This window comes from Antechinus flavipes, chromosome 2, assembly GCF_016432865.1.
Source record: "Antechinus flavipes isolate AdamAnt ecotype Samford, QLD, Australia chromosome 2, AdamAnt_v2, whole genome shotgun sequence".
Taxonomy (NCBI): domain Eukaryota; kingdom Metazoa; phylum Chordata; class Mammalia; order Dasyuromorphia; family Dasyuridae; genus Antechinus; species Antechinus flavipes.
Window position 1 is genome coordinate 619,818,454 of NC_067399.1, and position 26,613 is coordinate 619,845,066.

General features: G+C 35.1%; 1 protein-coding gene across 4 annotated transcripts in view; it reads left to right on the forward strand.

The window, feature by feature from the left end:
• Positions 1-26,613, forward strand: part of PTPN20 (protein tyrosine phosphatase non-receptor type 20) — a 159,612-nt gene that overhangs the window by 107,592 nt on the left and 25,407 nt on the right. For all 4 annotated transcript variants that reach the window (XM_051981907.1, XM_051981906.1, XM_051981908.1 and 1 more), the window contains 6 exons: positions 3,322-3,425; positions 8,315-8,415; positions 15,192-15,286; positions 17,005-17,153; positions 17,959-18,049; positions 20,530-20,861. In XM_051981907.1, coding sequence (XP_051837867.1) covers positions 3,322-3,425; positions 8,315-8,415; positions 15,192-15,286; positions 17,005-17,153; positions 17,959-18,049; positions 20,530-20,861 — 872 coding nt within the window. The remainder of the gene's footprint in view (positions 1-3,321; positions 3,426-8,314; positions 8,416-15,191; positions 15,287-17,004; positions 17,154-17,958; positions 18,050-20,529; positions 20,862-26,613) is intronic.

The following is a 26,613-nucleotide window of genomic DNA, read 5'->3' on the forward strand; positions in this document are numbered from 1 at the left end:
ACTTCTGTCTTCCTCTCTTATTCCATGCCAATTTTTTTCCTATGAGTGGCCAGAATCTGTGGAATTCCTTTCAATCCAACAATTGATTGAGGTAGAAATATCAGATTAGAAAAGTCCCTTGCTCTCATGAAGTTTATAATCCAGTAGTTCTTTGATTCTTGGGTTTTCTCAGTCCTGATCTACTACTCTCAGTGTTCTTCTGAGTAAATCTTGGTCTCTAATTTCACTGATGCCACCTAAGGAGTAGGGGCAATGGAGAGAAAAAGGTTGTGGCCCTCAGTCATGAAGATTTGACATCTCCTAGCTTCTTACTTTCATTATCTCACTGGATTTACCATAAACCATTTACGATATAAATTGACATTTCCAATGTCTAACTAAACTTTATTTGTTTAAGAACATTTCAATAAATTAATTATAGGCCATGTAGAAGTATCTGTCAGTAGAATTTTACAATAGTAAGATCATGGATTTAGAGAACTATAAGGGACCTTAGGAGTATTCTAGTCCAACTCCCTCATTTTCCACAGGAGGAAATCAAAGCTCATAAAAGATATCACATAAGTCACAAGAAGGAATTTGAACCCAGATCTAAATTGAAACCTGATTCTACATTTAGACAACGTTTTGTTCAGGTTGACTACATTTTAGTTTATGCAGCTGATAGGTTAGCCTTACACATGATTAACAGACTCTCTTGGACATTACCTTCTCTTATTATTATTATATTATTATTATTATTATTATTATTTATCTACATCCTCCTTCTGCCCTCTAATGCTGGTTGGGAACTGCCTTCTAATCCCCCTTTCTGTTGTTCTTTGAAGAAAATTCTTTCCTGTTTAAGTTCTTAGATCAAGTGTCCTTATTCTGTGGTACAACCATCTCCACCATTACCACAACTCCCCTGACCTCTCACAAGAAATTTCTAGTTAAATTTCAGGACATTCATAAATTTGAGTGGGGGAAAAATGACATCTTTCCCCCCACCACTAACCTCCAAATAAGATCTACCATCTTCTTCAATTATTTAAAAACACACTCCTGAGAAGCAGTTCAAAGGCTTCACCATATTGCTAAAGGTATCCATGACATAAAAAACAGCTTTTTTTTTTTTTTAAAGATATGCTTCTCTAGATTCTAGCTAAAACATGGCTGATATTGTGGACAATGTCGTTCCCTCTTGTAGTAGGGATAGTCAGGAGCAGTCAGGAACATACATGGTTTAAGTTGTGAGAGGAGGAAGGCAGTGCCTGCTGCCAATAGCATTAATGGGGACATCAATCTTTTACTCCACTATGAACTGCCTGTAGTGAATAGATAAAAAGAGAGAATAAGACTCGGGCCTTCTGGGATAGTGCTCTGAAATTGGCTCTTCTAGTATGGCTAAAAGGTCGATTAACTTTCGTCCTTTAACAGGAAGCAGACCAAGAGAAGCAGGGGAAAAATCATTAGTTATAGAAGAGGTTCTGTTGTTTTAAAGTATCTTTACTTGTGTGTTTGTATATCCGTGGGGAAGGTCGTAGGTATATTTATATATCTCTATCTACCTACCTACCTACCAATCTACCTGCCTACCTATGTACCTCTCTACCTACCTACCTGTCTGTCTGTCTGTCTATCTATATTCAGACTGTGTGGCAAGCTGCCTGGTCTTAGCTAGAACACCAGGGATGGGGTGACTGTATCCAAAGGTTAGGGCAGCTGTCTCCTTTGGGCCAATCCTTATTCCCTTGGCTGTTCTTATGTCAGAGTTCTCAAGATTCTGATGCTGGTAGTTGGGTGCCTTGACTCTAATCCTAGGAAAGACAGTATTCTTATTACTTCCCTTCATCTGTGAAATCAATCATTCTTTGTCTTTTCAAGCCCTCTTGATATGTTATTTCTTTCATCTTTGCTACCCCTGACCTTAAAATTCAACCATTTGGATCTTTTGTGGTATTTTTCTGCTCAGTCTTTTTTTTGGGGATCTCTGTTACTATTCCCCCTTTCCTTTCCTTTTTATTCCAGGGAGACTACTAAGATTATTTGGGGAACAAGAGCGTCAGATATTCTCAGTCTTGTGGTATTCCCTATTTCAAGGGTGAAACTAGAATAGGATTTCTTAAGAATATGTATCTAGTCCCTGAAAAAAGGAGTATTGACAAATTGGTAGAAGAAGCAGACGTTATATGTGAAGAAAAGGGTGTGAGTATGGTGGGAGTACCTTTGACCAAGAAAAACTTATGTGTTTTCCCCTATGATTGATCATATCTAAGAAATGAGTATGGAGGATAGAGGAGAGGTGTCCAGAAAAGCAGCCACAGAATCTATCCAGAGTCTAGAGGAGGTGGAAATAGTCTCAACATATGATACTTTGGGATTTCAGCCTTCAATGTTGAAAGGAAAGTATTATCTGAAGGATTAAAATTTGTGAAGGAATGATCCTTCTGTGTTCATTTAGGTTTGCTTCAATTAATTTATGGGATAAAATTGGATTAAGGCAATACCTGGACTTCTGGCTTTATTAGGAATAAAAAGCATCCTAAGTTGACTTTCTGAGGATGTATCATATACAAACATCTTTCTAAATCCACGTGAAATTTAGCACAGAGTATTAATGTCCTTTTAGTATATAACCCACAGTTTCTTAGGCTGAATGGAGAAATGCTATTTTATATCCTATTCCCCGCAGGCCAAAGTTATGTCTTTTAACATATTTTGAGAATGTCTGAATCCTCCAGATCTCCCTCTTTCAACCATAAGCATTTCTAATAGATCAGGTAAAGTGGGACGGACATAACTGGACTAGTCCTGGTTCAAGGACTTTACAACTTGTAAGCATCATCTATAGGTCCTCAAAATGAACCTTTTCTAAAGAGCCAGGATTGTCCTGAGGGAGGGATTCCAGAAGAGTTTGGCAGTTGAGAATATGTACAATGATTAGAATTCAGTGAGTGTGGAGGGGGAGGGAACAGAGGGCCCCCCTCAAACATGGCAACATGACTCAATTCTCACTGTGACTGTGGGGAATTTGGGACAGTAGCTGTTTATTTCAAGGTTATTGGTAGAAAGTTTTGAATACTGACCTGTAGCAGAGTCCCGGAGGTAACCTGATAAAGTGTCTTTATTAGACCCCACCTGAGAAGTAGGATGTTTTTGACCAGAGTGATCTTAAAAGGAGGGTGAGACTTTTCTTTGAGAAAATACTAACTTGGAGGATGAGGAAAGGAACCCTACGTGAAAACCTCCTCAGACACCTAGGTTTTCATCACCGTGGCCCAACTCTCCCTTTTGAATTAGCCTTTCTGTTTTATCACTTCTTTCCTTTTCTTCACTTAGGAAAAGCTCTTGCAGTAGGTGCCACTGTTTCCAGAGGCCGGAAAGCCTGGGAAGCTCTGCCTTCTCCAAGTCAAGACAAGACAGCCAGCCCAATGGGCAATCAGGTAAAGTTCTGAGATATAGGTCAACATAGTGGGGTACATTTTGAGCCAGACTTGATTATTAATGCCTAAATGCTCTAACACAAGCCATTGGTTCCCTAGAAATCCCTGCGTTCATAGGTTTGTATTTTTTTGTCCTAAATGTAATTGATGTTCGATTCTCATCACATCTGAAATGAAAAGGGAACAGCTAGGTAAGTTCTTGGAAAAGTAGAGCATTTTAAAATTCATATTTTTTTTACAACCAAAGAAATACTATTTTTGCTGTGACTCTAATCAGATCTTTGGACAGTTTAGATGATCTTTAGATCTTCCTTCTATTTCATTTGTATTGCTAATAGGGAATGATGAAGTGACATTGGAAGTTATCATAAGGAGGGGGAAGGTTTCAGAGCTTGGATTTTCCTAATTCATGCTAAAGCTAATTAAAGAAAATGTAAGGGATGAGTCTAGAGGGAAATAAGCACTTGCCTTAGTCCTTCATTTGACAATAAGGACACAATCAATGTAAGTGCACCAAGACCCGAATAATTTGTTGTGTAGTTGTACCATCCAAAATAGTTTTTGCTTTGGAGACTTCCAGGATGAAGCTGACTTAACTTCTCATTCAAGTGTTCAAAAGAGAGGGAACTCTAGAAAATCCCCTCTCTACATTCAATTTTTACCATCAAGCAGTGTCATTGACAGCTTTTCCCATCAATATATTCTCTGAAAAGCACAGTCACTACAGATGTAGACCATATACTCAAGGAAAATCACTTAACCTGACTAAAATTTTAAGCTTTTGTATAGGGTTTTAAACTTTTTAAAAACTTAAAATAAAACACAAAGCATGACAAAGAAACCAATGATAGTGAAAATAAAAACATGATTACTTTTTTCTCCCATCCATATTCATGGACACTATGAAGTCTACCCCTTTTTGGTCCATTGATCTCAGATTAAGAATCCCTTTTTTAAGCCTAGAAATACTTTATTAATAGAAGGAATTGTGAGACATAAAATTCCCTGCATTGATGAAACCATAGGTTTTTACTCAAAAGAGTCCCTCAAAGTCTTGGGAACAGAAAAATGAAGAATATGATACTTTGGTCCAATGCTGATCCTCTTCCTTTCTCTGAAAGATTATTTGCTTTAAGAGCAGAAGATTTTAAGAGGAAAAGCTTTAAATATGAACTAGTCCCATTTTTGATTTGTGTTTGACATTATATCTAAGAGGAATTTTGCTGAATTGTTGGTTTTCTAGTTAGCAACCTTCAGATTTTCTATAAAGAAAAAATATAAAAATGACTCTGTAGATAACATGTTTGAAGATTCCGGCTCATAGAGAAAATGATGCTACTTGAGATGGTTAGCTTTGACTTATAGTTTAAACTGCTTTAGTTATACTGTAAACCAATGGTCTTAAATTTCATCAAGTTAAATAGGACAATTGCCATCAGATCTCTTTTCAGTGAGTATTGAAGAGTTTCATAAAGATTACTTACTAATTTTCCTGTCTCAAAGTAGCATGGTCTTCATACTTAATCCTTTCATGGGTATATTCTGGAAAGCTCCCTTTCTCTTAGACTAGACCCATGAAAATCTATCAAGTCTTTTTTTTTTTTTTTTTGACACTCACTTGTTAGTACACACAATCTACCCAAACCCTATCTTAATAGATTTATTCCATTTCTCCTTATTATAATCTCAGCATTTTTATATAAATCATAAGGTACTGACATATTTCATTTGGCTTGAGACATTTTGGTCTGCCAAATCAGACTCCAATTTGAAGAGCAACCACCTTGAACAGTTTGAAAGCACTGCCAAATATAATCAAATTACCTTTTGAAGGGTGATTCTAAATGTGTTCTATAGTGTGAATTTCCATGGGGTCTTTTAATTTAAAGAAAGTATATTTTATAGAGTACCAGCCCTGAAGTCAGGAAGACCTGAGTTCAAATCTGGCCTCAGATACTTAACATTTCCTAGCTGCATGACCCTGTGCAAGTCACTTAACTTCAATTGCCTCAGCAAAAAAAAGAAAGAAAAAAAAAGAATGTATATTTTATAATATGTGTGTGTTTTTATATACATACTCTTAAAGAATATTGTATGAGTGTGTGTGTATAAGAGAAAGAAAGAGGAAAGAGAGAGGGAGGAAGGAGAGAGAGAGAGAGAGAGAGAGAGAGAGAGAGAGAGAGAGAGAGAGAGAGAGAGAGAGAGAGAGAGAGAGAGATTACTCTTAATTTGTTTTTTTTTCCCTTGGAAACACAATCTCTAACCACTACATCTCTTTTCTACCTTATCTATTTCTTCCATTATTCTCATTCTTAAGAAATTCCAAAAATGTATATTTAGAAATAAATTCTTACTTATCATTGCTGCAAAACAGGTTTATAGGTTACATATGGTCCTATTTTCCTATCCTAGTTTCTTATTTCCTGGGAGCCACATTGGTTTATTGGAAGTTATTTTATTTTTTCCTCAGGCATTGTAGGGAGACATTTGCTTTTGATAGTTGAGTCTTCATTGGTTGTCAAGGTTTTGTGAACACTTTGATCATCTTATGGGGCTTTTCAATTATTATATGGATTACTCACCCTGAAATTCAGAAAATAATCTATCTCTAATCATGTCTCTCTAAGTGGGATCTCCCCAGTCTCTTATTGATAAAAGTCATAGTCTTACTGAGGCCAAGATGGTGAAGGTGGTGTATTTTCTTGATATTTAAAAATAAGTTATCAGGGTAATAATTCTTTTAATAAACAAGACTCTATTGATCTACAAAAACAAATTTTATTATGCTTAACGACTGAAATATTCCTGCCTATTCTTTTATGCACAGAATAACCCCATATATCTTTTTTGCTTTGGGAAAGATGAATTATAGGTAAGTAGCTTGCCTACTATGAATGTATCAACTGCTCCCCAGTTGGGAAGGAGTACCTCCCAAATGTTCTTGCAGATGGTCTTTGCTTTAATCAAAAGGCAGAATCCAATTTTCACTCACATGTTGTGTAATCAGCCACTGTTGTTCATTCACAGAGTGATTTTTTCCCCCTCTTCTGTCTCCATCTGGAGGGCAGTCAAGTGTCTGTCTTCTTGGCTCCTTTTGCAGGAAGGGGTTACTCTCTGGCAGTCATATCTGGCATCCTTTTACCTTGGAAAAAAACTCTACTTGTGTTTGCTAGCAGTTGGGGCTCAACTAATGGCTTTTTTTCAGATGCTATTTTATAGATGAGAGGTATCTCTCACACTGGGTGTCATAAATCCTTTAAGTGATCATCTCATAATTGATGAGTCTTCATAATAGATGCAGGCTTATTCTGGGCTCGGTGAAGCATGGAGACAGCGCACTCCTTGGATTCCCTGGTAACACATTGTTTTGGATTTCACAAGCTCAGTGTGGCTGTTTTACTATACTCATTCTGATTGGTCCTTCTACTTGCAACACCAAGCTTTGTGGCCAGGTTTAAGAGAGAATATAGACTTTATCTTTGGGAGGGAGAAGTTTATTGACTATATGAATGTCATGGTCAGAACAAAACCTTTTCAAACCATTTTTAATCATGCTATCTGTTCAGTGAATGGTGAGTAGAGAACTGACCTTGGAAGCAAAAAAACCTGAGTTCAAGCCCTAGCACGGAGATACCTGGGAGTCCTGTGGGAAAGTCATCATATTACAGGGGGAGAGGGGAAGCACTATTTTCAGTCAGATTTCAAATTCTGGCCCTTTGCATTACTACTCATATCAATTCATTTCTCTGAGCCTCAGTTCTTTCATGTATAAATGAGGGGTTGAACTAGAGGGTATCAGAGGATCCTTCTAACTCTCAATCTATGATTTAATGAGCTGGGGTCCCTAAATTGTAAAGGAGTTGAGTTTCTGGACAAAGAGTTCTTCATCCCTCTCCCAACCAAGTTTAATGTTAACATTTTCAAGTACTCACATCATAGGCTTGGTAATTTAGACCTGAAAAAGCCCTTAGCAATAGCGACAAACACTTTAGAAATGAGGAGTCTGAGGTAACCAGAGGTTTAAGTGATTTGCCTGAAGTCCTGTAGGAAATGGTTGGCAGATTGGTTTGAGTCTTTCTGAAAAACTTTGCAGTTAGAACTAATCTAATACCAGTTGTACTTTTTAGGGGAGAGGAATGGAGATGTCAATTCCACAAAAGACTTGAAGGATATTATAGATTGGGATGGTGGCTCATTTGAGAATCTTTAATTCAATATTGAATACTCATTGGCTATGAGCATTAATGAGTCCTATTAAATTTGTTAACTAAGTTCTATTTTTAGTTTTTTATTAAAAAAAAAAAACTTTACCGCTTTCTACTACTTAGGTTCAATAAACCAGCTTGTGTTATACCACTAATAATAACTGACATTTATATAGTATTTTAAGTTTTACAAAATACTTAGCTTACGTTATGCTTTAAATGAATCCAAAGCAATAAATACTAGCCTTAAAGACCTCCACATAAACCTGGCAAAGAGAATTCTTGTACTGATTGGTTAATGAGTTGTCTGTTCTTTATATTAATGGATTTGCCATTAAATTCTACATAGAGGGCTTTAGGATCACTTAATAACAACTTATGTTTGTAAAATATCTTTATACTTTAGTCTGTTATTTACTACCTCATCTAAGAGGCAGGGACCTAAGCATCTTACTTTGGAGGTTTTTGTTCTATTGTTATTGCTTACAATATTTCACTTGACTGTTAGGAGTGCAGTCCTGAGCCAGGCTTGCCTGTACAGACTTGTGTGATGTTATATTTTAAAAACATCTGTTTATTATGAATACACTGCTATTGTAAAGAGTGAGAAATCACTATGTTTTTTAAAGTTGTATTTGCTGAAAAACATTGCAATGATTCCCAATTCTTATTTTTTGTCTTTAGGTCTTTAAAACTAAAGTTAACTCACGGAAGGTGGAATTGTGTCTACAGAGTTTCTCACTTAGGAAAGATTATGAGGATCTTCTTGAACAAAGTACCCCTAGGTATCATTTGCATGTTTTGTGATTTCTTGATTCTCTATCCCTAAAGCAGGAGCTCTTAGCTTTTTATGTATCAAGAATGCCTTTGACAGTCTGGGGAAGTCTATAGACTGTTCAAAATAGTGTGTGTGTATATGTGTGTGTGTGTGTGTGTGTCTGTGTGTCTCTGTGTGTTCATAACTGAAGGAAATGATAAATTTTAGTTAATAATTAGTAAATGTAAAAATATGTTTTCTCCCATTCCAGTTCATGAATCTACTAAGATAGATACTCATGGAACCTTTGGGGATTTGTGGACCCCAGGTTTAGAACCCTTATTCTAGAGCTTCTATATGGTATCCTTCCATCTGGGGACAACTGGATATTAAATAGTATTGCCTTAATGATCTGAATTTGGAATATTATGACAATTAGTAAGAATGTTCTGGATTGGATTGGAAATTGCTTTTTAAAATGTGCTCTCAGAAACACATTATTTTAAACTGACTTTTTTTCTCCCACATTGTATCTGGGAACTCATTGAAGTGGCTACTCCCTTCATCAATACAGATTGCAATCCATCCATGCCCTATAAGTCTGTGTGACCCTTTTTTGTGCCTCTTATAAATCCTCCACAAGAGGTCTGTCCAACTTGCTGGCGGCATTCCTTTTAGATCTTCTGACATTGCCTGGATACCAGTAGCGTACTGGGCTATTTTAAAACAGATCATAAGGATTATTTTATGAGATTCTCTTTTCTAGACCTTCAAGCAGGAGCCATCCTGTGTTAATGCTTACTTGCTGTGATCATTTTTTCACAGTACTGTTATATAATTTTCACTAACCCCATTAAATGGTAGAAGGAAGCATTATAATAAGCCCTGGTGTGAATGATTTGGAAATTTCATTTATTCTTTTGGGTTACTGAAAGACCATTAATTGAATGACTACTTCAGTGACCTAAATCTTAACCTTGATGGACTAAATGCTAATTCACCTTCCAGAAATATTGTACTTGCTCTCATGGAACAATTAATATCTTAGGATATGGGTTCTTTACTTTTTGTGTCATGGACCTGCTTAGCTGTCTGGAAAAGCCTATGAACTTTTTCTCAGAATGTCATAATTAAGGGAGATAGAATACTTCAGTCAAAAGTTTGTGAAAAATAAAAATGTATTTTTTCCCATTCAAATTCATGGACTTCTCCTAAATTTATTCATAGATCTCAGGGACCTATAAACCCTGTAGTTAAGCTTCTTTGACCTGGGAGAATTTTGATTTATTTCACTTATTTCTATATTGAATAATCTCTGCCTCTCTCCCACCATTGCCTTGTTGCTTGACCTTCCAGTGGTTCCCATTCTCAATGACTAAGGTATAAATTTTTTATCCTATTCATTAGCTATTTTTTCCAGGCCACCTCTCCAATCTTAATTTCTTTGACTTCTCTTCTGCTCCAACCTAACCCATCTACTCACTATCTCCTAAATACTTTCTGAACTTTCCCAGCTTTATACCTATGCATTTCTTCCTGCTCCTAAATGCCCTTCTTTTGTATACCTTTGACTACCCCCTATCTTTCAAGGTCTCAATCAAATCTTAACTTGGTGAACTTCTTATCTGAACAATAGAGCTACTTATTTTGCTTAACTATTGATAGCATTTACAACTCAATAACTCACATTTTTTTTTTTTTTTGGTTTTAAGATTTACAAAACTTTGTCTTATATCCATCTGATGTGTTAGGTAGTAAAACATGATTATTCCCATTTTGTAGATGGGGAAAGTGAGAGTTAGAAATATTCAGAAATGTAACTTGCTTTGGCGTCACAAAGCATCTAACTCTCTGATCCAGTAACCAAGCTCTCTCCTGAAACTGAGTATAGTTGTCTTCTTACTCCACCACTGTGCAATGGCAAATCACTCCAATATTTTTGCCAAGAAAACCCAAATGGGGTCATAAAGTGTTGGGCACAACTGAAATGACTGAACAACAATGATGATGGAAGTTTGAGTTAAGTTGAAATGAGGAGGAGAAGATAAGAAGGAATGGTCAGTAAATGACTTACTTTTTTAAGGAAAATATGAGAAAGTTCTCATTTATGAGGGTAATGGCAGGAGAAACCATAGAAGGAATGAGGAAGGAAGAAAAAGTTTGAAAAAGACTATATAAGGAAGGGGATAGTAAATTAGAGAGGTGTAAAGATGACCTTGTTATAGTGAGTGCCCAGTTGAAGTTAAATAACAGAAATTTGTAAAGGAGCCAATTAGCATTATTTTATAGTTTTCTTCAGCTTCGTTTATCAGAACATGAGGAGGAGTAAAAGCATTAGATGATAGAAATGGTCTAAAGATGAGGATCAATAGGACAAGACCCTCGATAAAATGAAAAGATGAGGACTTGAGAAAAGAAGTCAATATGAAGTTGAAGAGATTCACCAATGGGCCAAGATGGAGAAGAGATTAGTATAGATGATGACTTAAAGAAGAACTGAAGGGTACAAAGATTTAAGATCATGGTGCAGATGAAGAAGAGGATTGGGGGTTGCAAGGCAGTGGGAGAGTTGGAATGAGAAAAGATTATGATCATCTAATGAAATTTCAGAATTTATGAACTTTATGGTATTATCATTTTGAATGTATATTTCTAATCTTGCTCACTAGTTTGTGAATTCCTTAAGGAGAAAGGGCAATTTTATATTTATATAATTACTGTTTATAACTCATGTAATTTTTATCTATATTTACATCTATATCTATCAATTACATGATCATGGGATCATAAGTTTAAATATGGAGGAAACTCAAAGGACATTTGGCCAAACAGATGAGAAAACTGAGGCCCCTGAAAGTGTCTTGTACAGGGTCACACAAGTAGTATATGACAAGAGATAAGATTACTCAGGCCCCTTACTCTAGACCCAGTGATCCATTCATCATCCCATTTTTCTATACCATATTTCTTTGTATCCCTAACATAGTTGTTGCTACATGTTGACAGATCTGTTCAAAATTAGTATATGCATTGAGAGTTCTCTTCCCTTCCAAACTTCAGTTTTGGGGTGTAGTAAGGGTGTGAGACAACCATTGCACTAAAGAAAATGTAAGTGCATTACCATTAGAATTTTGTTCTGCATTATTAACATTAATACTAATTTTCACAAGCCTAGACTTCAACAAATAAAAAAATCAAGCCTTGATTTGTATTATGTTTGAAAACTGATCTTAGACTCTGATGGCTTAAGCTAGCTCTGGCAACTTCTGTGTTAAAACATCTTGGAGGTCATGTAAAGGACCTTTTTTTTTTTTTTTTTTTTTTTTTTTTTTATTCTCAGGACATAGCACAGTGCCTCACACATATCAATGCTTGATGGCTGATGATGGACCTTTCTTTCTTTTTTTAAATTAACCTTTTTATTTTCAAAACATATGCATGGATAGTTTTTCAGCATTGATCCTTGCAAAACCTTGTGTTCCAAATTCTCCCCACATTCCCCCCACCTCCTCCCCTAAATGGCAGGTAATCCAATATATGTCAAACATGTTAAATATATGTTAAATCCAATATATGTATACATATTTATATAATGATCATGCTGCACAAGAAAAATCTGATCAAAAAGAAAAAAAAGAGAAAGAAAACAAAATGCAAGCAAATAATAAAAAGAGTGAAGATCCTATTTTGTAATCCACACTCAGTTCACACGGCCTTCTCTCTGGGTGTAGATGGCTCTCTTCATCACAAGATCATTGGAACTGGCCTAAATCAGCTCATTGTTAGAAAGAGTCATATCCCTGATGGACCTTTCTAACACTGATTCTATGATTCAGTGATGATAAAGGAAAGATATTTGGGCAGAAATGGAGGAATTAACTCTGGCAAGATCGTCTTTCCTCTTACTTGAACCAGTAGAAAACAGCTACAGGCTCTTGTAATTTTATTCTTTCTTGGACCTGGCAAAGAAAAAAAATATATCCCAGGAAGTTAATCAACAAACATGTTTACTCTGTGCCAGACATTGTACTAAGATTATACTGGGTATAAAAAGAAAGGTAAAAGAAGAGTAAACAGCTTTATTAACTTTCAATTGATGAGTGCCTTAGAGTCATACTATCATTGACCTCTTGCTGCCTGAGAGGCAATCTGATCCAATCACCATCATTTTCAAGATGACAAGTTCATTAAAAATGACAGGGTGAGTAAATATTACTGGTATTTTAACCTAGGTCCTTTGGAATACAAAGAAAGGTAAAAGTATGTGCTCTTTACCCTGACTTTGAGAAGCTTATGTTCTGATGGGGAAGAAGAGGAAGTGTAACATGTTAATAACTATGTAATACAAGTATATACAAAATATGTACATTGTAAAGGGAGTTCATCTCAGTGGTTAAGCACTATTATTAGCTGCTTTGGGGAGAGGGAATGAAAGGGGAACAACATAGAAAGCAGGTGAGATTTGAGCTAGAGAAACCAAGCAGAAGTGAGGAGCAAGAGCATACCAAATATGAGAGATGGACAATATAATAGAGGAAACAATAACAATTTTGAGAATCTGTGACCTCCAGTATGCATATGATTTCCGGCATGATATAAAGATGAATGTGGTGAGGAAGATTCCATAGTGAACAGAGCACCTGAACATATCTTCCTGAGTTCAAATATGATCTCAGAAATGTCTTAACGATGTGACTTCTTTAGTTTCTTAACCTATAAAATGAACTGGAAAAGAAAACCCAAAATGGGGTCATGAAGACTTGGACATAATTGAAAAATGACTTGAAGAGCAATCATATTGTCAAGCATCTTGCATGCATTATAACAACATGGTTGCTTTTTTAAATGGATAAAAGGAGTAGGGAGACAAATGTGTACTGATGAAACTGGAGGTAGAATCCTTTTGTTCAAATGGATCCTTCATTCACTTTCTTGGCACTTATTAGTTTATTAACATTTTAACATTTCTTACTGCTCTCTCTTTCTCATTCCCTTTTCATATTGCTTCATTTTCTACCTCCTTTCTTTCTTTCCTCCCCTTCCCTTCTATGTTTCTTTCCTGACTTGGCTTTAGGCTTAAGATCCATGGATACTATTTAAGTTTTTCTCATAGTCCTACATAGTCTATCCTTTTGTGTTTTGAAGAATTCCTTTCCCTTGATGATTTGTTGCTTGCCCCTGAGAGGCATCATGATGGTAATGGAGAAGGCCAGAAGACCTGATTTCAACTTTTGCCTCTTATACCTCTAAGCCTCATGTTAGATTGGGCAATCTCTCAGAACTCTAGTCAACTCTCTTAAGATTTTTAAGTCTCAGAATACATGGAAACCAAGTATAAATAGAAGGAATTTCTTTACTTAGGGACTTCTTTTACCAATGACTCAGTCCCTATCCCTTCAAAGGGCTTGACTATGGAGTACAAGAAAAGTTTCTATTCTTATAATTTATTTATTTATTTGGTCAGCTTGTGTGTGGAAATTTGCTATTTGCAAATCATTTGATTGGTTCTTATGAATGTGAGGACCATTTAAACTGTGTAAAATCACCTGAAATAACACTACATTTTGAAAGAGTACAACTTGAAATAATAACAACCAAATTACTTACAAGTTGGAAAAAGAAAACAAGGTGTTTTGAATTGTAGAAAGCAATAGACAAAGGTTAACTCATTTTGCTATTGCTTTAATGGCAAGAAATGCCATGAGACTATTTTCCACTTGAGTAAATTTAATTTAGTTTATCCTAAATCAAAGGCAGTAGAAATCTGAATGGCCTTGCCAGGCCTAAAGGATTCTCTATCTTTGGGGTTAAGTGACTTGCCCAGGGTCACATAGCTAAAAGGTATTAAATGTCTGAGGTCAAATTTGAACTCAGGTCCTCCTGACATCAGGGCTGGTGCTCTATCCACTGCGCCACTTAGCAGTCCCAAAGGACTCTGTTTAATTTGAGATGCATTGCCAATGATATGCCTGTTCACAATGGGCAAATTAGTTTTTGTTTTTAATGTGGGCAAAACTCAATCATCAGAATAAAATTCCAGTTGAAATAAATGGAATTTACTAGCATGCAGAAAAGATAAAAATAACAAATACCTGGATTTTTAGAACAAGAGAGGGTAAATAGAGAGATTATCTTAGATTAGACCATCTGTCTTCTCTGACAGTCAATATCTAATAATGGAATAAAATTGGTAAATGATTGCTTATTATGAAGCTAATCTGGTGAACAGTGGTAAGGAGATCATTTGAATCTTGCTTAGTTCTATCAAATGAATTTTCTTTAAGGGCTAATATCACAGTAAGTCTTTTTGTTAGTTATTGAGATAATTATTGCAGAATAGATATTTACCCTTTCTTGTTTCCTTTTATCCCATTCTTACCCACCCCAAACCAGGAAGTCTTTTAAAGCAAGAGGGTTAGTTACCTCACCCAACCCAGGGAAGGTATGAACCAGAAATATAGGAAGATTAGTGAGAGAGAGAGGCAATTCAGCTTGAACATGTAAGTAAGTAGGGAACAGGGAAGAATTCTATAATGGGGTAGGATGGGAAAACTTCAATTTTTTCTGACTCCTCATGAATGGAATTTTCAGAAAGGTTAATCCATTAAAAAAATTATATTCCAGGATATTAGATCACCTTTATTTAATGTAAGTTCTAAAATCCACATAAGGGCTATATCCAGAAGGTGGGAGATTACCTATATCTTTTTCCTTTCATCAGAGTAGATAACAGGTTATTTTATTAAGGTGCACACTTCAATTAGATGACTGAATAAATATGGAGGGTTTTTTTTTTTTCCCTAGGACTGGTTCTAGTGTTTGGAGGAACTCAGCAAGCTATAGCTCTGAGGCCTGGAACAATGAAGATGGGCCGTGTGCTGGATCATCCCATGATCCAGGTATTTCTTAGATGCAGCTATGTTTTGATTGCAATGTGTTTTCTTTCCCTTGGAGTGATAGATACCCATTCAAAGACAGAGGTTGATCAATTTATGGTTTGGTGGGAAAAGGGGAAAACATGGCAAGGACAGAGAAAGAAGATCTCTTCCTCTTATTATCAGTGCTTTTGTTTTTTTCAAAGGGGGGATTTCCACTTAATTGTTTTTTGTGGAGTTATTGTAACTCTAGACAAAATGTTATAATTGTTATAGTCATTCAGCAAGCAATTATTAAGTTCATACTATCATTTGCTAAGCATTGGCGGTGCAAAGACAAATATGAACCCACTTCCTGCTTTCAAAGAGCTTGCATTCTATTTCAAGGAGATAAATATAAAAATAACAAAGTAAATACAAAGATGATCTCAGATAGAAAATGATTTTAGATTTGTAGAGTGTTGCTTAAGAATAAGCAATTCCCTGACCATTTTTCTCTCCCTCACCCAATGACACCAATTTAAAAAAAAATATCCATGTATACATTAATTGCCTATATTTATCAGGGTCTTTACTTGGGGGTTGATCCACCTATTTATATTTGTGTAAATATTTATTTACCTGGGATGCAATTTACTTAGTCTCTAATTTAATTAATTTCAACTCAATATATACTTCTTTCTTAATTGAGGGCTTTTTGCTAGATTTTGGGGGAATTCCTTCTTAGAATTTATAATTCATAGAATTTTTTTTTAGTTTTATATGAATCTATTCTTTTTTGTTATTTCTTATGGCATAATATTGTTTCATTACATTGTTGTTCAGTCATTTTCAGTCATATCCAGTTCTTTATGATTCAATTTTTTTTGGCAAAGATGCTGGAGCAGTTTGCCATTTCCTTCATCTTATTTTACAAATGAGGAAATTGAGGCAAACAAAGTTAAGTGACTTGTCCAGGATCATAATAACTAATAAATGTCTGAGACCAGATTTGAATTCAGAAAGATGAGTCTTTCTGATTCCAGACTTCTGATTCCACTTTGCCATATATGCTTTAATTTGTCCAAGCATTCTCTAATTAATGAGCCTCACCTAAAAAGACAGTTTCAGTGCCCTGTGTTTTATATTCATGAGGTTTATCATTAACTCTCTTTTTTGGTATTCTCTCTTGTGAACTACTGTGAACTGCCTCCTTTCTATTCTCATTCCTAAATTTTATTAGCTCTTTTCAATAGTATTTGGAGTTTGGGTATTTTCTTCATTCTTCTACATGTTGGGCTTGATGTCCCCTTGACTGGGTCCAATTCATTTAAACAAATATTTATTTAGTGCCTACTCCATGCAACATATAAAATAGACATTTTTGAGATGGAGGTGGGAGTGGTGAATGTTTACATGCACAGTAATTAAAATGGAACAACTAGGTAGTATAGTGGGTAGAATTCCATGTGAAGAGTCAGGAAGTTTTAAATTGAACTCCAGGCTCAGATATTATTAATTATACAAGGATGAGACTTGGACAGCCCATCGAGTCTGAGATTTCATTTGTCAAATATTTAATTTGTCAAACATTGTTCACTTAGAATAGAACATGGATCCAAAAGAACTATATTTGAGAAATGGAAATCTGAGACTCCATGACTTGTTTCAATATTTTTTTTAAAAAGAATTTAGGTTAAATTTTTGTAGGAAATCAAATACAATTTCAAATATTGCATATGGTTGTCATTTCCTCTCTTTAGGTTTGAATATTGTTTCTGAGGAAGAACTAACGGAAGTATCTGAGATTAGGCCAGTTCTACAGAGTTGTCACTTGATGGCGACCCTCAAACATCTGATTGAAGCCATTGAAAAGCAGATAGAAGGAAATGAACCGTTCATGGAATTTTTGGTAATTGTGCAAATAATGTTCAAAACTGATATGATGTGTATTCTTTACATCTAAGAGGAAAGGTAATTTGAATAATTCTTTCTTGAATTCTTGCCCTCTCAAAAGCTATTTCTTCTTAGGGTAAGGGATATAAGCTCTAATCTATATAACTACCCACTTATATGTAGATATAAACCTTATTTTTCTGGTTTATTATATGCATGTTTTATGGATAAGTAAAGAATATTTTCAAAAAGTTTAATATTACCATTGTTTTTGGTTACTCTATCAAAATCAAGACTTGTTTAATCATTGGGATATGGATATCTTGACTAAAATCTTTCATTTTTTTCCAGTCCTTTTATGAAAAAAGTAAGTACTAAAGATAATAAATATTGGATTTTTCTTATTCATTCTAAATGTGTAACAGTAGAATAAATGAATCATGACAGAGACTATTCAAGGATATGTTGGCAAATGTTTAATAACTGATTCTCCCAAAAACGTAGGCAAGTCACACTCTTTTAGCTTAATCTGCATTATTAATACTTTCTTTACTGCTTAAATCTAGACAGTCATGAAAACAATAAGTCAAGCCCTGAGTTGTAGCATTTTCTGGTTTCCAAGGTAGAGATGCTCACATTGAAAATTTAGCAATCAGTTTTCCCGAGCTGGTTCTAACACACTCCTGACCAAATGTCTTCATGGAGCAAATCTATGGTTCTCATTTTTCCTAAGTAGGAGCTTTAGGGATTAATAATCTGTAGTAAAAGTTAATCTTTTGTTGTAGAAGAGAGATCATCATTCTTGTTTTCTTTATTTTTAGGCTCTAGAACACATACAGCCACTTGATGCCTGCATCTTGGGAAATGCTCCACAAAACAGAGATAAAAACAGATACCGAGATATTGTTCCATGTAAGCAAATAATAATTTTCATAATTTTTTCAAAAATTTACTTTTGGAAGTACTAAATGAGAAGGCTTTTATAGTCCTGAAAATTAGAAGTAAAACCTGGGAAGTCATCTTCAGCTATTGGTGATAGACTTATATATAGAAACACTGATTGATTATAAGGGTAGTGTTGCATTCATCCTTTAAGGGCAAATGACTGATTTCATGAGGTCTTAGAGCTATAGTTGGAAGGGACTTCAGAGGTCATGCATTCGATTCCCCATCATTTTACAGGTAAAGAAACTGGGCATATTGGTTAATATGACTTGTCCAAGGTCACACAGTTTTAGAAATGGTATTTGAATTCAGGTCTTCTGATGTTCTCATCAGATTTCTCATGTTCCCTTCTACAACATTAAGTTTTAGTGGATGCTAAGCAATGAGCTAGCAGCCCCATGAAAGTTCCTCATGGGAAGCATCCCATTTATAGAATTCTTGAACTTGTGAATACAAATTAGCTCCTGGCATGATTGCCTCCAATAAAAAAGCTTAGATTATATGGTTTATGGTAATTGAACCCTCATAATAATATCACATGTTCTAGGTTAGGTACAATGTATAGAAATACATTGAGGGGCAAGTCTGAACTCTCTTGGTCCAGGCTGACTTATTTCTTCATACAAAGAGCCCTTCTATCTTCAAGAAGTATTAATACAGTGGCAGAGAAGAAAATTATCCCTGGAGAAGCCATGGAAACTAAAAAGTAATCAGAAATAGTGAAAAGAAGATTGAAATTCTACTGAACCTTTAAGAAAAGACAATATAGGTTTATAAATGATGGAATGTCTTTCAGGTCAGGAAGTGCCATTTGGATTCACGTATCACTTATGATTTGTATGCCCTATGTGACACTTAAAGCAGATTACTTAACTTCTCAGTGCCCCAGGAAATTAATAAGCAAGTTGCCTCTCTATATAAATAGAGAATGTATACACAGTGGGAATACCCAAGTCAGGCATTTTCACTTACAAAATCCAAGCCCTGGACTGAAAAGATCATATTAAAACTGTGTATGATGTACCGATTTTTTTTTTTTGGTTTTTAATTAAATGTTGTTTTCATATCTCTCTTTGCTTGTTTCCACCCTATCCTCAATTGAGAAAATAAAGGGGAAAAATCCACTGTTACAATTGTACATATAGTAAAGAATAATAAATTCTCATATTGGCCGTATTCAAAAAATGATAAGAAAATAAGTCTTGGTGTGTATTTTGAATCTGTCACCTCTCTATCAGGAAGCAGGTAATCTATTTCATCTTGAGTTGTCTTTTAATTAGGTTAGTCATTTTAGCAATTCAAATTCTAAAGGCTTTGAAAATTGTCCTTATGATATTGCTATTTCTGCATAAGATTTCCCTCGTTTCTTACTTTGTATTCTACATTAGTTCATTTAAGTTCTATCATGATTCTCTGAAACTATCCTCTTCATTATTTCTTACCATACAATAAATAATATTTATTGCATACATATGCTACAATTTATTTGACCAGTCACAATTGACAGGTACTGACTCAGTTTCTAATTCTTTACCTTGTACATGTGTGGGTCCTTTTCACCTTTATTTGATCTTTTTCCTTCCTTCCTTCCTTCCTTCCTTCCTTCCTTCCTTCCTTCCTTCCTTCCTTCCTTCCTTCCTTCCTTCCTTCCTTCCTTCCTTCCTTCCTTCCTTTTATTTCCTTTCTTTTTTGCTGAGGCACTTGGGATTATATGACTTGCTCAGGGTCCCATAGCTAGGAAATGTTAAGTGTCTGAGGCCAAATTTGAACTCAGGTCCTCCTGACTTCAGGGCTGATGCTCTATCCACTGTGCCACATAGCTGCCCCAGCTGTCAACCTTATTAATCTGATGCTTATGAAGTGAACCTTAGTGTTACTTTTAATGTGCATTTCTCTATTTATTAGTGAATTAGCTTATTTTTCATATAGCATTGTTAGTTTGGATTTCTTTGAATTCTGAAGAAAATTTTCCTTTACTTTGACTACTTTTTTCAGTTGGAGAATGGTTAACTATAAGATTTTATTGCATAATTGGGTTAGGGATATCTTTGAGAGAATATCTGTGTTTAGCAAAATACTGGGCACAGAGAAAATGTCCTGTAGAGGCTGATTTATCGATCTGGTCTAACTCCGAATCTGTAGTTAGAATAATGTCTAAGTTGATAAGAGAAATATTTGCCTGTCCTTTTTAATTTAAAATTTATAAATTTGACATATTTTTATTCATTGGCTTGAAAATTTGCTCACTGAATTAATTAGAACAGAATACAAGATAGTCTCTCACATGCCTATGAAAAATTATCCTCATGTATCTGTCATATTTACTACTTAAAATGAATTAACACTTTTATGCACAGTTTTTGACAGGAATAGAAAAATCATATTTGAAAGACAAATACTAATTAGAAATTTGTATTTTGTATTTTTTCTGTTTCTATGTGGTATAGATGATGGTACACGAGTTCCACTTGGAGAAAGGCAGGGTTATATCAATGCAAGCTTTATCCGAATATTGAATTCAGGAGAAGAATACTTTTACATAGCAACCCAAGGACCTCTTCCAGAAACCACAGAAGACTTTTGGCAAATGGTTTGGGAAAATAAGTCTAACGTCATTGCCATGATGACCAAAGAAATAGAGGATGGATTCATCAAATGCCATCGTTATTGGCCCATTTCTCTGAATAATCCTTTGGAGCTTCAAGACTATGTTATTGCCTTGGAGAATTGCCAGATACTGGAAGCTTTTACAATTAGAGTATTTAAAATGGTTAAAAAGGTGAGCAATTTTTTAAAAAGCCCAATGCTACTACCAAAATCACCACAGTGTTATGCATTATTCTTTAGTTTTTTAGTAGATATTAGTTCATATTTGAAGTTGTAGGATTGAGAGAGTAACAGAGAATTGAATGTAAAAAATACTGTTTCCAAACTGATGCTAAGACCCTTCTAAACTTCAAACCTTGCAAGGTGTCATGGAAACCGAGAGTTAGAAGATCATCAACTGACGATTATTAAATACCTAGTTTTTGCAAGATTCTGAGCTAGGTACTAGAACATGATAGTCTCTGTTTTTAATGAGAACATTTTCTTTTAGGGTAGAGAGTGTGCATTTATAAGTTTACATTGAATAAATATTTTTTATATTTATAAAATATAAGTATTTTATTATTTAGCCAGGTGGCTCAGTAGATAGAGTGCCAAGCCCAGTGTCAGGAAGACTGAGTACAAAGCCAGCCTCAGACACTTACTAGTTGTGTGATCCCAGAAAAGTCACTTAATCCTTTTTGCCTCAGTTTCCTCATGTGTAAAATGACTTGAAGAAGGAAATGGCAAACCATTCCAGTATCATTGCCAAGAAAACTCCAAATGGGGTCAGGAAGAGTCAGACATGACTGAAACATCTGAACAAAAATAAAATGTTCTAAAAACAAAAGTAATACAAAGTATTTAGAGGAGAGTACCAGTGCTTGGTATCAGGACAGTGTTTGAATTTAGTTTGGAAGGAAATGGGGAAGTCTACAAAAGGGAGTCCATTATAGGCATGAGGTGCATGTACGTATCATATGGGCAAGAGTTGGACTACCTTGTGTGAGGAAAAGAGAGAAAGCCTAGTTGTCTGAACAATAGCATCCTAAAAGGAAAGTGATATAAAGTTAGACTGCAAAATAAATTTGGACCATGTTATGAAAGACTTCAAAAATAAAATGGCAGAGTATCCTAGGGAAAAAGGGAGCCATTTTGTTTTATTGAGTAGGAGACTTATGTGATCAGATATGTGCTTAAGGAAAATCATGCTTGATAACTGTGTGGATGGTAGATTAGCGTGGAAAGAGATAAGACCAATTAGAAAGTAGTTTGCAATACTCCAGGTAAGGGATGATCCTTCTGAACTATGATTTTAGGTACATGGACAGAAAGAATGATGTGAGTGTGAGAAGTAGGGAGACATGAGTCCCCTCTTTAACCACATCCCAGCTTCTACTCAGATATTTCAATCTATCTCTGTATCACTTTAAGAGTTAGGAAGGTTTTCCTTAGATTATACTGAAATCTGCCTCCATACCTTCTTCTACCTTTTAATCCTGTAATGCCAAAAGGAACAAACCTAATGTTTCTCTTCCTTATGGTAAATTCCTTATATTTGGAGACTGCAGCTCTATCCCTCTGTCACTGTTGTTTAGAAGCCTCCTGAATTCTTTCTTCCCTTCCTCATTGGATGTAGTGTTGAATTCCTTCCCTATCTTTGGTTCATTCTTCCTGACCCTTTGCAATTTTTTTGTGTCCATCCAAAAATATGGCAACTGAAATTGAATATAATACTGCCAGTGTGGTACATCAAAGGCCAGAGTACAAAGAAGCCATTATGTCACTCAATTTGGACATGACTGTTTTGTCATATCGTAATAAGATCATATTAATTATTTTGAGCTGCCTTATCATACTCTCAATGATATTGATGGAACTTGAACCTCATTCAAGTTTCTCAGGTCTTTTTTTGCATGAACTGTTTTCCGGTTATATCCACCACTATTTTGTTCTTATGTGTCTGATTTTTATGCAAATTTATGCCTTTCTGTTTATCCTTATTAAATCTAATGTTATTGGGTTGAGTCCATTGAGATTTTTAGCAATCAGAATTCTGACATTCAAAGTATGAACTATCCACTCTAGATTGGTGTTACCCATAGAATTGATAAATATATGTGCTTTCATCTGAACTGTTAATTAAAACATTGAAGGATGCCAGAGGCAGAACCTACAATACTCCATTAAGGTCTTCTTAGATTGACATTAATGTAGACCCTCTAATCACTATTCTGTGGGGCAAGCATTATATATTGCATAATCTGTATGTCTCTGATAATTCCAAAACACTTGCCTTTTTTCATGTGTTTGTAAATGATCCTTTTGGTCATTTTTTCCTAGCCAGTTTCCAGAAATGAAAATTACTTATGTTCTTTAGTCTATAATTTAAGGAATCTACCTTCTTTCCCTTTTTTGAAAATTGGATCAACATTTGCATTGTCCAGTTGTATAGCTTTGTATAGCTCCTCTCCCCTTCTTTTGGATGCCTCAGATTATATTAGCAATTGAATAATTATTTCCTGAAAATTTCAGTCATCTTTCCCTTACCACACAGAATTAATAGAGAAGAAGAGAAGAGATTATGCATAAATATCACTATCCTGGATGCTTTTTTAAACATTGAATGATAGTAGGGTACATGTAAGCTGTCAAAAATAGGGTATCATAAATATACCATTATAATTTCTCATAATCCATTTTAATGTATTTATCTATTTGAAAGGTAGAATGTTAGAAGGTAAGACTTGGAGTCAAATCCTATATTGAAATCATACTTTAGACACAACCTGTATTCCCTGGGCAAATAAAACCTCTAATCCTTTTGATATCTCATCTGTAGAATGGGGATGAGGATGATGGTGACGATGGCTAGTATATATATATATATATATATATATATATATATATATATATATGATTTTCAGTTTTGCAAAGTGTTTTGAATATATTGTCTCATTTGCTTTTCCTAATAACAAACCTATGAGATAGGTACAGGGTCACACTCATTTTGCAGATAAGGAAACTGAGGCTAAGAGAGGCTAACATGACATCCAAGTTATAGTTTCTGAGCTGGTATTTGACCCTAGAATTTCCTGATCCCAAGTTCAGAGCTTTAAGTACTATACCAAGCTTTTAATTATTTCACCATGAAATAATTGTGAAGCACCAGGGTTGCTGTCAAGATAAATTGTTTTGTAAAGCTTAGAATGTTATGTACATTTTGATTACTATTATTGTTTTATTGTGGTTATGATTGTTGTTTCAACTTAGTACTTTCTTTTAGCATATCAAGTCAAAGAACAATATCTCCATTAAGTAAGATAGCACAATTATATCCAACTTTTAAAATAAGGAAATGTAAAACTAAATATATTTGCAAAATGCATTATTTAGTGATGCTTGTGATTGGTAGAATTACTTATGATTGTTATCCTATGATTCCAGATGGAAGATTGCTCAACCCAGAATTCTTTTACATACCCACATTTAAATGGGAGAGTTCCTAAACTGCATACTATCATTTTCACTAGTGGGTCCTGACAATGATGAAATATGAAAAAAAATTTGATAAAGCGTTGAGAAGGAGAACAGGAAAATCCTTTAAAATAGTTTTTGGCAGTCTGGAAACCTACCCCTTTATCTTGAGTCCCCACAAGGATGTTCTAGAGATGATAGAGACATTCCTGTTAATATGATATTCTCACTCAAGATCTTTGTTCCATTGCCTATGAGAAATTGTATAGCCTTCTGATTCTTTGTCAGAAATTCTCAAGCAAAAGTGGGCATTCCCAAGATGTCTGTAGGGAAATTCTTCTGAATAGTTCTCATTCAATTAAGTAAGATTAAAACAGTCCCTAGATGGTTTTTGTGTTCATGATTCAAAATAACCATTTTGTTTGGATATGTTCACAACTTATCAAAATCTAAAAGCTTGGATTAAATATTCTCATAAAGTTAGTTGCATAGGTATTGTGGTATAATAAATTAAGTGCTGACTTTTAAGCCAGGACAATCTGGGTTCACATTCTAATTTCAACACATACTAGGTTGTGACCTTGGGCAAATAATTCAATCTCTAAATGTTCTAGATATCTCTTTAAGATGGTAAGTTTCAGAGGATACTGACTAGTATTTGAGGTGGAAATTTCATCAGCCAAAATAACCTGTATTTATGAAAACACAGGTTTAATTTCTATTTTCTATTCTTTATCCATAAAACTTTAATATATGTCAATCTATTTAAGCAGTTAGAATAATAGGATAATAGATTCAGAGTTGTAAAGTCCCTTAAAGATTTTCTTATAGATTAGGATTCTAAGACCTGAGGATGTTGCTTGATCAAGGCATATAGATAGAGTTACAGAAAAAGGATTTGGATCTGGGATTCTTTCCAATATTGCCCATTGCCTCATGTTTCCTCCATATTCATACAAAATATTTGCTGAGACATTTCACCGTTCTGTTGTTTCCAAATATCAATGACGTCTTTATTGTTGATTCTTTGTATTTTTCTAAAGGGAGGCATAATGCTGTCCTTTTAGACACTAAACAAAAAATGAGAAGATCTGAATTCTAAGCTTAAATTTATCAAATAACTAGTTTTACTGAACTTGGGCAGTCTAAAACATTTTAAATCCTAGGAAAACATTTATTGGTAGAATGTATGAAAAAAATCTCTTTGAACACCTGGAAAACGGGTATATAACCACGGGTCAGGTAAGTGCACCCCTATACTTTCCAATTGGTTGTGTTCCAGGCATAAGGCTGTCTTCCCAGGACTTCATTTACTAGGGTTCTGGTATAAGGTATAATGAGATCTCTGAGACAGATATCCTGGGAAGACAAGGAAGGAGAAAAAACACAAGATAGAACTGAAGAGGATGAAATGCAGTATCTGAAAGTCCCAAGTTACTGAGGATAGATGTTCTAGAACACTGACTTCACCTTTTGCAACATCTCCCAAGTATTCCTCCTTCTTGGACTTCTAGTCACTGATGGGCCCAAGGAAATAAGGTGGCAGGGAGGCAAATATTTTTGTGATCTATAGTCAGGAAGGAGTGATGACCTCGGGCTGTGGCTGGATGGATTTCATGCCATTGTGCTGTTTTCCCTAAATTTTCAATAATCTGGATAAACAAAAATCTCCTTTTTAGATTATCCTGAGGAAGATCAATATCAATAAACATTAAGCATCGACTACAAGTTAGAGACTATGCTAAATTCTGGACATACAAAAATAGGGAAGAGACCATTCCTTCCCTAACAAGGAACTTATGATCTAATGGGGGAGACAACATATAAATATTGACAAAACAAACTATATATTATATAAATGGGAAGTAATAATGCATGGAAGACACTGGAGTTATGTGGGATTGTGAAAGGCTTCCAGTAGATGAGATTTTGGTTGGGACTTAGCAGACACCAGGGAGGTGAAGACAACGTGCAGGAGGTGAGGATGAGAAAGGAAGGTGTTCCAGGCAAGGGGGACAGTTACAGAAAATGCCTGTAGCTGAGAGAGAAAATGCCTTATTCATGGAACATCCAGGAATTCAGGGTTATTAGACTAAAGAATATATATTGGAGAGTAAAGTATAAGAATACTGGAATGGCAGGAGAGATCTTAAGTTTTGAAGGGCTGTAAATACTCAATAGTATTTTGTATTAGATCCTGGAGGTAATAGGGAACCACTGAAATTTATAGAGTGTGTGTTGGGATGTTTGACTTGGTTAAATTTGCACTTAAGGTAAATAGCTTACATGGCTGAATAGCAGTGGGATGGGGGTGGAGTAGAAAACATGAGGCAGGCAGACCCCTCAGCATGTTGTTTCAATAGTTCAGATGTGAGGTGATGACAAACTGTACCAGAGTGATGGTAATGTAAGTGGAGAGAAGGAGGAATACTTGGAGATGTTGCAAAAGTGAAACCCACATGCTTTGG